General features: G+C 58.5%; 1 protein-coding gene across 1 annotated transcript in view; it reads left to right on the plus strand.

The window, feature by feature from the left end:
- The window catches only part of PALD1 (phosphatase domain containing paladin 1), a gene marked incomplete at both ends in the record, with an annotated part of 49,313 nt that extends 38,559 nt beyond the window's left edge, over positions 1-10,754 (plus strand). The window contains 2 exons of the mRNA XM_079715652.1: positions 8,436-8,591; positions 10,602-10,754. Of these exons, the coding sequence (XP_079571778.1) occupies positions 8,436-8,591; positions 10,602-10,754 (309 nt within the window). The remainder of the gene's footprint in view (positions 1-8,435; positions 8,592-10,601) is intronic.
- Positions 10,755-11,480: the final 726 nt, after the last annotated feature.

Raw genomic sequence — 11,480 nt, forward strand, 5'->3', positions numbered from 1 at the left:
AAACAGTGCATTTCCCTTCCCTGGCCCTGCCAGGTCCAGCAGTCAGCTTACACCTTAATCACAGGCAATTAAGAAAACGGCTCCTGGAACTCGGCGAGTGCACTTCTGCCAGCAGTAAAACTATTTCGGGCCCTTGGTGGAGAAGAGCGAGAGAATGTGGAGGTTGCTGCTCTGTCGTGGAGCAGAAAGGAGGGCTCAGAGTGTGTGTAAGTCTCCGTCTGCACGGCGAAGTCACACAACAGCGATGAGGACTGTTTGTAGCTTGTTTGTGGTTTTGGAAATGATATTAGACCATTACCCAGCCTCCCAGGGATGGTTTCAGTTTTGCCTTCTCTCTCTGGTCTTCGTGCATGTGGGCTCACTTCCTCTCACAGCGGTGATCGCAGTGTGTACACAAGCTGTCCTGGTTATTCACCTGGATGACGTTCTTGCGTTTAAACATGTGCTCAGTCAGCACATGCTTACTGAGCGCCTGTCCTGTGTCTGGGGATGGAACAGTGAGTGAAGCTTCACTGAGCTTATATTCTAGTAGAATGAGGAGAGGCTCATTAATAAATAGTTTGAGCTCGTGGACACTTTAGCCTGTCTGTTGAAGAGCCTCTACATCATCCTATGTAATGTCGGCCTAATACCTGGTTGAGTGGATGTACTCCAGCATCACCTGCTCTTCCTGTGGAGGTGGCCCATGAGATTACTTCCTGTTGTTCTCTGGGCAGGTGATGGTACCACGAGCCTCACAGCGCATGCTACTCTTTCATCTGTGTGGCTTGTTTCTGTAGGCTGATTCTTAGAAGTAGGATTATTGACTGAGTTGAAAAATAGGAACTTATTTTTTCAAATTATTTTGGAAAATTTCAAACAGAACAATTCAAAGTAGGGAGAATAATTTCACAGACCCTTGTGTGCCCACCTCCCAGCTTCAGGAATCAGGGCCAGTCTTATTTCATCTGAAGCCCTACCAGTGCCGCCCACTACCCCAACTGGATTATTTTGAAACAAGTCCCAGACCTCATATTACTTCCTCTATAAATATTTCAGCATATCCATCAAAGAAGGGATCTTTTAAAAAAAAAGACCATCATAGGGACTTCCCTGGTGGTCCAGGGGTTAGGACGCTGTGCTTCCACTGCAGGGGTCACGGGTTCGATCCCTGGTTGGGCAACTAAGATCTCGCAAGCTGCGGCGTGGCCAAAAAAAAGAAAGACCATCATAATGCCATTATCACACCTAAAACGACAGTGATTTCTCATCCTCCAATACCTAGTCAGTGTTAGATTTTCTTACTGATCTCACGACGTATTTCTGCAGTTGGAGCAGGACCCAAACAAGATCCACAGGTGGCATTTGGCTCATGAAGCCCTTAAGTCTCAATGAATCTAGAACATTTCTCCTCCTTTCCTCCCCTGAAGTGAATGTGATGAGGTAACCAGGTTATCTTCCCGGGCGTCCCACAGTCTGGATCTTGCTGATTGCACCTGTGGGTTTAATTGAGCCTGTGTTGCAGTTCCTGTGCTTCCTGTAAATGGGTAGAGCAGAGGCTTGACCAGATTTGGCTTGGTTTTGGGCCGGCACAGTCACAGGTGGTGCTGTGTGCTGCCACGGGGGCCTGGAAGCTGCTGTGGTCTCTACTGTGACCTGGCAGCTGCTGGTGCTCATCCCCTGGATTCCTTATTTCATTGGTTTGCAAAATGGTGATATACCGGCTCTCTCATTCCCTCTGCATTAATTAATTGCTGTACTTCCAGAAAGAGACTTCCCCGAGATGCAATGAGGGCAGGAAGGCAGGGCCGGTGCTTGCTTTCCCCTTGGATTTACCCGTCCCCAGGGGAGGTTTGGGAGATGCTCCTCTAAAGCCGAGGGGAGGTACTCAGTAAGCCCTAATGTTCCTCCAGACTCGGATGGCACTGGAGTCTGTGATGAGGGTCTGGGGGTGACTGGGTGGGGGTGGGCCGGGAGAGGGAAGACGGAAGGGCTCATGAGGGGAGGCTGGGAGTTGCTGGAGGCCATTGCTAGAGGCAGGGGGGCCAAGGACACATGGGGCCTGGGTGGTGTCCACGCCAGGCTCAGAACCAGCCTGGGAGATGTCCACGCCAGGCTGACTGTACATTTTCACATCCACAGTCTGGCTTAGTCTTCCCTGTGTGCCTGTGCCTGACCAAGGCAGCTTGTAACATTACCTCCATTTGAGGAAGGGAGGCCCTAGGCTTGTCCGAGGACACACAGCTGGTAGATGATGGCAGGAGGAGAGCACGACTCCAGCCCCCGACTCCCAGATCGGGCCCTCTCCACTGTGCCACACTGCCGCCCAAGGAAGAGGGGGCAGTTTTACCTCCCTTGCCCATCTGCAGCCCCACTGGGGGAAAGCATAAGGCCTGGAAGCCATGGTCCTTGCCCTTGTATTCCCCGCCTGAGTAAGGGGAGGAGCCCAGAGGACAAGAAGACATCCCACACTCGGGTCATGGCTGTAGAAGGGCATGGGACCAAACCTGCACACACATTTTCCGTGGAGACAGACCTTCCCCGGTGTAGCAGTCTGGACGCCTCTCTTTGCCGAGGCCTGTCTCAGGCTGCCTGGCCTCTGGGGGCTGCAGCCCATGATGCCTCCTCCATTCCTATAGAGGCAATGAGTTTGGGTCAGGGCCAAGCTGTCACGTAAAATATGATGGAAGAAAAGGGTTGCTTCCCAAGGCTCTTTCAAACCAGGCCAAAATAGAGCCAGCGGACTGGTGAGCAGCTTTCATTCAGATGGAGTGTGTGGGTGTGGGTCTGTGTGTGTAAGTGTGAGTGTGAGAGTGTGTGAGTTGTGTGAGTAGGCTCATGTTCTCAGTAGCTGAGACCTCCCTTGCTTTCCCTTCCTTCCCATCATACGGCTGAGCTGGAACCGCTTCCACCCTCCAGGGGGACTATGCTGGTTTGTTCGACGGCATCCATCCAGTGAACACTGGCGGAGTGCCAGGCGTGGTTTCTGAACATGCGCCATCAGGCTTGGGATTTTCCGTGGTTTGGGAGGGGTTCAGATCTCAACCCCACCGTCTCCCTGCCTCCCCCTCCCCCCGCACCCCCTCCGTCCCCTGAGACCCTGCCTCTGTGCTTATCGCTGTCACTGTCAAGTTTGTGGTTGTCACTAAAGGTGCCTCTTTCAGCTGCTCATCTCTGTCCACGTGCAAGGGCTCCTCCCTGAAACCCTGACTCAGACCCTGCCTGGCACAAGTAGGGCTTCACAGATGTCTGCCTGTGAGCGGATGGAAAGCGGACGGTTGAGTAAGTCATTGTGTGATTAAATAGGAAACCCGCCCCCTACCATCTCTGTATCTTTTGGTTCTTTGTCCACAGGATTGGTCTCCAGGAGAGGGCGCTCTTCTCCAGCAACCAAAAGAGCCCTGGGAGGGGGTTGGAAACCCTGGTTCTAGCCCAGGCTCTGCTAGTAGCTTCCGGCACAACCTTGGGCAAATCACTTTGACCTGCCTGGGCCTCTGCTTTTCCATCTGTCACCCGGGGTCACTGCTGCTGCCCTGCCTGCCTTGAGGGGTGGTGGTGAGCACTTGCCTGGGTACTGGTGAGGTGGGAGTGGGGTGTACGGTGGCCGGGACACCAGGCTGACTCCCTTGGTTATGTGTAGGGACAGTGGGCTCCTGAGGCCAGGACCGTGTCTGGTCAGCGCTGAATCCCAGAGCCTGGTCTAAGGGTGAACGGTGGTTGTTGGATGAACATCAGAGAAGCACATGGTGCCAGGTTTAGCCCCTTCATGCTTTGAAAGTGCTGATCGAAATATGACAGCTTTGGAAAATCAGTTACCTGCCTCTGTGGCGAGGGCCCCTTTCTCCCTTCTGGGGACTAGGCGTGGAGAGCATCCTTGGGCGTGAGGCCCCTCAAGCCCACGCAGGCCTGAGGATGGAGTCTGCAGGGACTCATGCAAAGCTCCCAAGGAGGGGGATGGCGTTCAATTTTGAGAAGAAGGGTGGGGTCTGAGCTCTGGGACCCTGCCCCTTAGAAACTGACCATCTTTGAGGGCTGTCGGCCGCCCGCCCGGTCTGGACCCCCCCTCAGCTGGAGGGCGGTGGTCTCCAGGCCATGCTTGTTCCTGGGGAGCGGGTGGGGAGAGGGCAGCAGGGAGGCTCCAGTAATGACCGCAGGTTCCCGCAGGGTCGCTCTGGTGCCGCACTGGGAATAGACAGCAGGGGCGGGGGTTGAGGGCGGTGGCAGGGAGGCCAGTCAGGCGCCCTCACTGAGATGAGGTGGCTTGACTGGGGCGTGAGAGGGGGCAGCTTCTGGGGGGGTGTTGACATAGAGTTGACAGGATTCCCTGATTGGCTGGATGTGGGGCTGAGAAAGGGAGAAGTCGAGGAGGGATGTCGGTTTGGGCCTTAGCAGCAGGAGTTGCCTATGAGACGGCAAGCTTGTGGGCAGGGCAGGTTTGGGGAGCGGTCCCGAGGCCCGTGTGGAGTGTGTTGTGGAATTTGAGGAGCCCAAACCTTGTCCATGCGGAGCTCTTGAGCAGCAGTTGCACGTCTGAGTCCGGAGCCTCCGGCGCAGGTACACACGTGGGGGTCCCCAGGGAATCTGGAAGCTCGGTCCTAGATGACACTGAGAGTATGACACTGAAAGGGTGACAGGACCCAGGGAGTGAGTGCCCGTTGACCAGCTGAGCACCCTCTGCACGCTGGGTCCTAGTCAGACACTCAGGGCGGCGGGAAGGAGGCGGAGATGGAAACCTGGCTATAATCTGGTGCCTGTCGCCCCGGCGTATCGCTGTCTTGAGGAGACCCGTCATGCCTTGGAGAAGCAATTAGAAGCCCTCACGATGGAATGTAATGCAGTAGTTAGTGAACTGGTGCAGGGCAGAGGAGGCTGAGAAGGGCGCGCGGTGGGGCTGGATGGTTCAGAGCCTCGGGAGAGCAGTGGCTTGTCCAGGGCCTGGAGGGAAAGCTGAACGCGGCCAGCCCCGGCGGAGGGTAGGGCATTCCAGGCAGGAGGAAGAGTGAGGCAGGGAGCACTTGAACTTGACTGTGGTGGAAAGGCCTAGGGTGTTAGGAGAGCTGGGGTTTTGGAGTTCACGTCCCAGCTTGGAACTCTGTGACCTTGCTGAGCCCCATCTGCACCATGAAATGTCCCTCTTGCTTCATGGGTTTGCTGGAGGACCTATTAGAATCTCCTCGTCAGATCTACGTGCGTTGTGCTCAGCCTGGCACCTGCATGCAGGGGGCCTGGGCACACCCGGGGAGGCTTTCCAGCCCTGCCTCCATGGGCCTCTCCCAAGTGGCCCAGCAAGGAGCAGTGCATCTCGGGGCCCGCGTTGATGCTGGGCAGACTGGAGGCTTGAGAGGCCTGACGAACTCAGGGCCCTGGCCACCTTCCCTGGGCCCCGTCTGTTTTAGTGCTTAGTCCCCAATGGACGAGGAAGCCTTGTCGGCTCCACCACAGCTAATGACAGCCTGGCCTGCCAGGCCATGTAAAAACAGCTGCACTATTTTTGTCTACTGGAGGTGTCTGGCCTGTCCTCCTCCCCAGACAGTGCCAACCTGGGGTGATTTTAAGGAAACCAGGGCTTTGCTAGGAAGATGGATCATTGTCTCAAATCACAGACTGCGGTCGGGCAGGAAGCGCCCACGGAACCTTCCGGTGGGTGTCAGGCGTCACCTTGACCCAGTGGTCTGAATTTAGAGATAATTCCACCCTACCTTGCCAGTAGGGGCTCGGAAGGAATCACTTGACCTCTCCACCCAAGATGTTCCTCAGAATCCTTGCTGGAGTCTCGGGGGCAGCAGGCTTCGGTCCCCTCTGGAGCAGGGGCGCCAAGAGGATAGAGCTGCTGCGGCTCTGCCCCCGGGGCCAAGTCCCGAGCTGAGGCCTCTTCACACCCACAGGAAGTTCCTTCTGAGCTCTTGAAAGTAGTTTAAAATGACTCTGCCTGGTGGCACTGGGGGTGAATTCCTTTCCTTCTTTCTAAGAAAATGTGTTTAACTAGGCTCCCAGCCTTTGGATGGAGACTGGGGAGCAGCGTAAGGGATCGGGTGGTGAATGCCCAGCTCCGCGCGGCATGCAATAGTCACCCTTAGAGACAGGCCGTGTCGTGCTGTATTGGCCGCAGTTTGTATTTAGGTAAAATATATATATATATTTTTTTGGTCCACTGCCTAATTTCTAAGCAAAACTGCTTTGCTTTGAGCACTTGGTTGGTTGATCCATCCTTAAAACAGTAGGCGTCCTGCCCCTATAGCCCCAGTCAACTTCCCGCACCAGTGGCCCTGGGGACATTCCTACCCTCATATCTGCCAGAAGCCCTCACTGGCCCCTTTGTCTGTAGGGTCAGGGCTTGCCTGGCTCTGGGCCCCCTGCTGCTACAAGCCCCTCCCTCTCTGCCTCCCTTGAACCCACCTCACTCTTTGACCCTTTCCTCCCCCTCTCAGGGCACCTCAAATCCTCCTCCTCTTGGAGGCCCTCCCTCATCCACTACCTGCCTTGCCTCGATCCCGTGGTCTGGCTGCTCTGGGTGTTTGGAAGTTGTCCCCTGTCTCCCCCAGACCACGAGTGTCTCTGCGGCCAGGGCCTGTGTGTGCCCCACCTTTGTGCCATGGCTGTGGCCCCCATTCTGTGAATGGCTGGACCCGTGTGGCCCCCCAGGGTTTATAGGTGCTTCCTCATGCCATACTTTACCGAGCAATGTGACCTCCAGCAACGTGGGGCTGAGAGTTTAAATGGCAGAGCTGGGACCAGAACCCAGTCGTGTCTCCCAGGGAGTCAGGGCGCTGGCTGTGGTCCCCTTGCCCCAGCTGGGCCCTGTTCGCCGTCCCCAAGGTTCTAGAGCTCCTTCTGGATGGTGTGGTGGGCCAGCCGTCCACTCCCATGACCCTGGGGGCAAAGACGGCAGAGGCACCAGAGGCTGAGTCACCTGAGGCAGAAGTGGGGGGTGCGGGACTCCAGGCCCCACAGGCAAGCCCGCTCCAGCTCGCGGTTCTTAGGGCTGTGGGTCGTGTCATGTCTGGGGCGGGGGCCCACCCAGGAGCCTTCCTGAAGCGGCCCGGAGGAGACTCGTGTAGGCTGATGTGTGCCTGCGTGGTAGGGCTTCCAGCTGTGGCCCAGTTGTTGGGAGACTGCCCTTCCTGGTTCCCAGAGGCCCCGGGGGCTGGCTGCGCCCTCTCCTGGGTGTTCCCGGTGCCTGAAGGTACGGCCGCTATGCCACATCCTCTTCTTGGAGCAGAGAGAGCTGCCGTGGGCCCTGGAAGGAGGCCAGGGTGGGTGCGGGTGTGGGCGCGCAGGGGGAGGGTGCAAGTGCAAGGTGAGGTGTGGCGTTCAGTCCCCCGGGCTCCCCCCTAGGGTGACGGTCCATCTGTGGTGGGTTGGAGGAGCACGCTCAGATATGGTGGCAGACACCCGGCAGGGGGAGAGCTGGCTCTGTGTGTCCTGGGCCTTGTCCCCCCGCCTTCCCACTGAGCCCGACACGGAGGAGGACCTGGAGGGGACCCCATGTAAGGCCTCTTCCTTCTGAGCGTTAGTCTCCCGTGAGTCTTCCGTTAACAGGTCACTCCTATTCTCAAAGCTTCAGTGGCTCCCCGGTGCTAAAGCCACAGAGCTCAACCCTGGCTCCCTAGAATGGCCCCGGGGACTTTTCACAGTCCCTGTGCCCAGCCCACCCCGCGGAGGTTCTCGTCTGATTGGTCCGGGGTGGGGCCCAGGCATCTGCACGCCAGGGTTGGGAAGCTGGCTTAGAGGGTAGACTTCTCAGCACCAGGGTGGCTTCTAGAGTTGGGGGCCAACCCAGTTCCCGTCTTGTCCCTTCGCACCGTTGTTCCAGCCAGGCCAGCCCCTTCCCAGTCCCCCTACCTGCTGGGCACCATCCTCACCTCTGGCCTCCCCGTCTGGTGCTCACTGTCTTCATCCGAGTCCACCCAGGCCCTCAAGGCCCAGCTGCATCCTGTGCTCTCTGGGAAGCTACCTTTAGTCACTTGGCTGTCCCTTCCCTCCCTGGCGTGGCCTCTTCTCCTAGAAGGTGCTCAGGATTGCCGTTCAGAAGGCCGATGCCCCACCCTGCATCCCAGCCTGTCCCTCCCTGAGCTCTCGCCCCTGTTGCTGACCCTGCTTCTGTGGTCTTTCTGCGCTCTGCCCCCAGCCTTGGAGACTATGTGTGTTGTGTGAGAGTGTGTCTGTATGTGTGTGAGTATGTGGGTGTGTGTATGCGGTGCGTGTGTGTGTATGTGACTGTGTTGTGTGTGGGGTGTGTGTGACCGAGGGCATGTGGTGTGTGAGTGAGGTATGTGTGAGTGTGTGTATATGTGTGTGAGTGTGTGTGTGCTGTGTACGATTGTGAGAGTCTGTGAGTGTGTGAGTCGGGTGTGTGTATGTGTGTAGAGTGTGTGTGGAGTGTGTGGTGTGTGGAGTGTCCCTGGCTGGGGATGAGCACCCACTCTGACTCCCGCCCCGTGCTGTCCGTCCTCTAGGCGAAAGCGGCCAAGTCAGAGCGGGAGGCCCGGAGGCTGCAGCTGCGAAGCCTGCAGTACCTGGAACGCTACGTCTGCCTGGTGCTCTTCAATGCGTACCTCCACCTGGAGAAGGCCGGCTCCTGGCAGAGGCCCTTCAGCGCCTGGATGCGGGAGGTGAGGGCAGGGGCGGGGGCCGGGACCGCCCTGTGCGTCTTCCCCGGGCCCAGGGACAGGCTCCCTGTTGAGTGGGCAGAGTTCTCATCTCACTGTACAGGACGCTTCCCTGTGGCTGAGATTGTGTCTCGTTCAGCTCTGGGTCCCCAGCACAGCCTCTGTGCTCAGCAGGCAGTGAGTGAGTGGGTGGGTGAGGAGGGGGAGGGAGGAGACGAGGTGCCTGGGGACACAGCAGGGCGGGTGCTGGGCTGGGCTCCTGCTCCCTGCCTGTGTCCCCCAGGCCAGCGTCACCTGGGTGCTTCACGCCCACTGTTGTGTTCATCCCTCCCCTGTGCCCTTCTGGCTTCCCGCTGTGGCTCGGCCGCTGCTGCCTTGCAACCGTGACCTCGGACAAGTTAGTTAGCCCCTCTGAGCTGCTGTCCTCGGCGTTAAAACGTCAGCACCACCTCAGGAGGCTGTGGTGGGGATTCCATGAGATGCATACAGTGCCATCTGCCAGAGCTTGTGTGAGCGGGTCTGCCTTACGTGGCGACTGTATGCTCCCATTCTACAGAGGAGGAGACTGAGCACAGAGAAGTTAAGTGCTGTGTTCACGGTCAGCGTTAGAGCAGGTTGTTTGGCTCCAAAGCCCACCATGTCTGGCCTGAGACGCTGCCCTCTCATGCCGCCTCCACCCTCCCTCTCTGCGTGGCTCTTCCTGATTCTTCCCCCAGTTTGGCTGCTTTTAGAGGAAGAGCCGCTGCCTCGGCACCTCTAAGGCAGGAGAAAGGCCTCCTTCCCTCCTTGGCAGAGGGGCCTGTAATTACCCTTCCGCTGGGACACTGGCCCCTACTGACCTCACCAGACTGTCCTGGCAGTTCTAATCTGGACTCAGGGCTGAAATTAGCTCCCGTGGGGCAGGTGTGCAGGAGGATGGGAGGCTGTGATGGGTATAGGAAGGGTAGGGGGGCTTAGGTTGGTGTGCACGTGGGGTCAGAGCTGTGAGGGAACAGAGGCAGGGAGACCACCACAGGGCCTGGTGGCAGGAGTGGTGGCTGCCGGGCATTTCTGCTGAAGATGAGCCTTCCGGGTGGTCCTGATAGGGCGTGGGTCACACCAAGGCCACATTGGGGCTACCCTCTTGAGCAGGCCTTGGGCTCAGCTTCCTCTTGGAGGTGGAGGTGAAGGTGGTGGGAGGCCTAGGACACTTCTGCTTGGGTTCTGCTCGGAGAGCTGAAATCAGGGGGACCAGGGGCTGCGGAGCTCGCCGGCTGAACCTGGCTGGTGGGTGTTTGGGGACGTCAAGGAGGGCGAGAACTGCTGGTCCAGCCCCGAGCGTGGGTTCCAGCCTCGGGGGATGAACAGAGGGCAGGGGTGCGGGTTGCCCGGGGACCTCTGTTTGGAGTGGAGCTTGCATCCTCCCCATCCCCCGGGACGGTGGGGAGAGAAGGAGGCTGGTCGTTGAGTGGTTTGAGTCTAGTGCCAGGGTCTGGGCCATAGGGCTGTGTGGAGAGTGTCCAGGGAGGCCCCAGTTAACCCGCCTGAGCTGAGGCCCTTGGTGGGCCTGCCTGCTCCACAGCTGGAACTCACAGCCAAAGGGCTCTTGCTGGCTGCTGCATCCACACTGCCTTCCCCAGCGCTCCCTGAGGGCCCAGCTGTAATACCGGGAGCAGCTGGGCCCCTGCTCCTGAGGTCCCCATGGGAGCGTCGGGGCTACACAGGCATGGGGTGTGCTTGGCCTCCCGCGCTGCTCTCCGCTTGCTCACTCCCTGCCGGGCGCTTTCTGTGCAGTGTCGCCCTCCACACTGTGCAGTCCCATTATAAGGAAATGGAAGCGCAGAGCAGTTAATAGTAATCAGGATGCAAACTTGTGCAGGTCACTGAGCTGGGGGGAGGCAGCGCTGGGCCCCAGACTCGCCTGTATCTGCAGAGCCCAGTGAGGGGAGGACGGTGTGACAGAGGGGGACGGGGGACCTGAATGATTACCCCCCTTCCCTGGAGCTCTGCCCCCATCTCTGCTGTCCTCCCCAGGTGGCAGCAAAGGCCGGCATCTACGAGATCCTCAACCAGCTGGGCTTCCCCGAGCTTGAGAGCGTGGAGGACCAGCCCTTCTCGAGGCTGCGCTGCCGGTGGCAGGAGCAGAGCCACAGCCCCGAGCCCTCCGCTGCAGGGGACTTCCTGTAGGAATGGGACTTCCTGTAGGACGCACTCCCCCTGCCCCTGCTACCGTCGCCTCCCGCGGGGCCACCTCCTACCCTCGCAGGCTGGGGGTGCCGGTGCTCTTCACTGACAGTGGCCCTGAGAAATGATTCCTCAGCTTAGCAGAGTGACTGGCATGGGTGGGGACCCCTTTTCTGAAAGAGTTTTTGTAGGATAGTTGGTGCACGGTGTTACCTTGTGAATGGCAGGCGCGGGGAGGGCCTGCAGGAAGGCGGGTGTGGCATGACGTCTCCAAGGAGCTCACTCCCCAAGTCGCCAAGCGAAGCCCCTCGCCGCTTCGCCCACCTCTCCCCCGAGCGGCTCTGATGGCCCCTGGTGCGGAGCGGCCCTGGCCAGTGTTGGTTTCCCTCTTTCCCTCTCTCGTGGTTCTCCCATGCAGCTTCTCCCGTGCAGCTTCTCCCCGTTTTGCTGCCTGAGCACTGCCCTGGGGGCCCCGGGCTCCCTGGGGAGTGGATTGTGTGCTGGCTGATTTGTTACCTTAAAGGCAGCTTTACCCAGTTTTCTTGCCTCTCATGCCTCGTCTCAACCTGGAGACTTGAAGAAGGACAACCACGTGCCCGGTGGGTCCCATAGGGGCCTCTGCCTCTCCTTCCTTTGCCCTCTCCCCTCCTCTGGGCTGGCAGGACTTTGGAGGTTTCCAGGGAGCTGAAAATGAAATGGAGTCCCTCTCGGGGGAAGAAAGAGCTTCCA

The sequence above is a fragment of the Hyperoodon ampullatus genome (assembly GCF_949752795.1).
Source record: "Hyperoodon ampullatus genome assembly, chromosome: 1".
NCBI lineage: Eukaryota > Metazoa > Chordata > Mammalia > Artiodactyla > Ziphiidae > Hyperoodon > Hyperoodon ampullatus.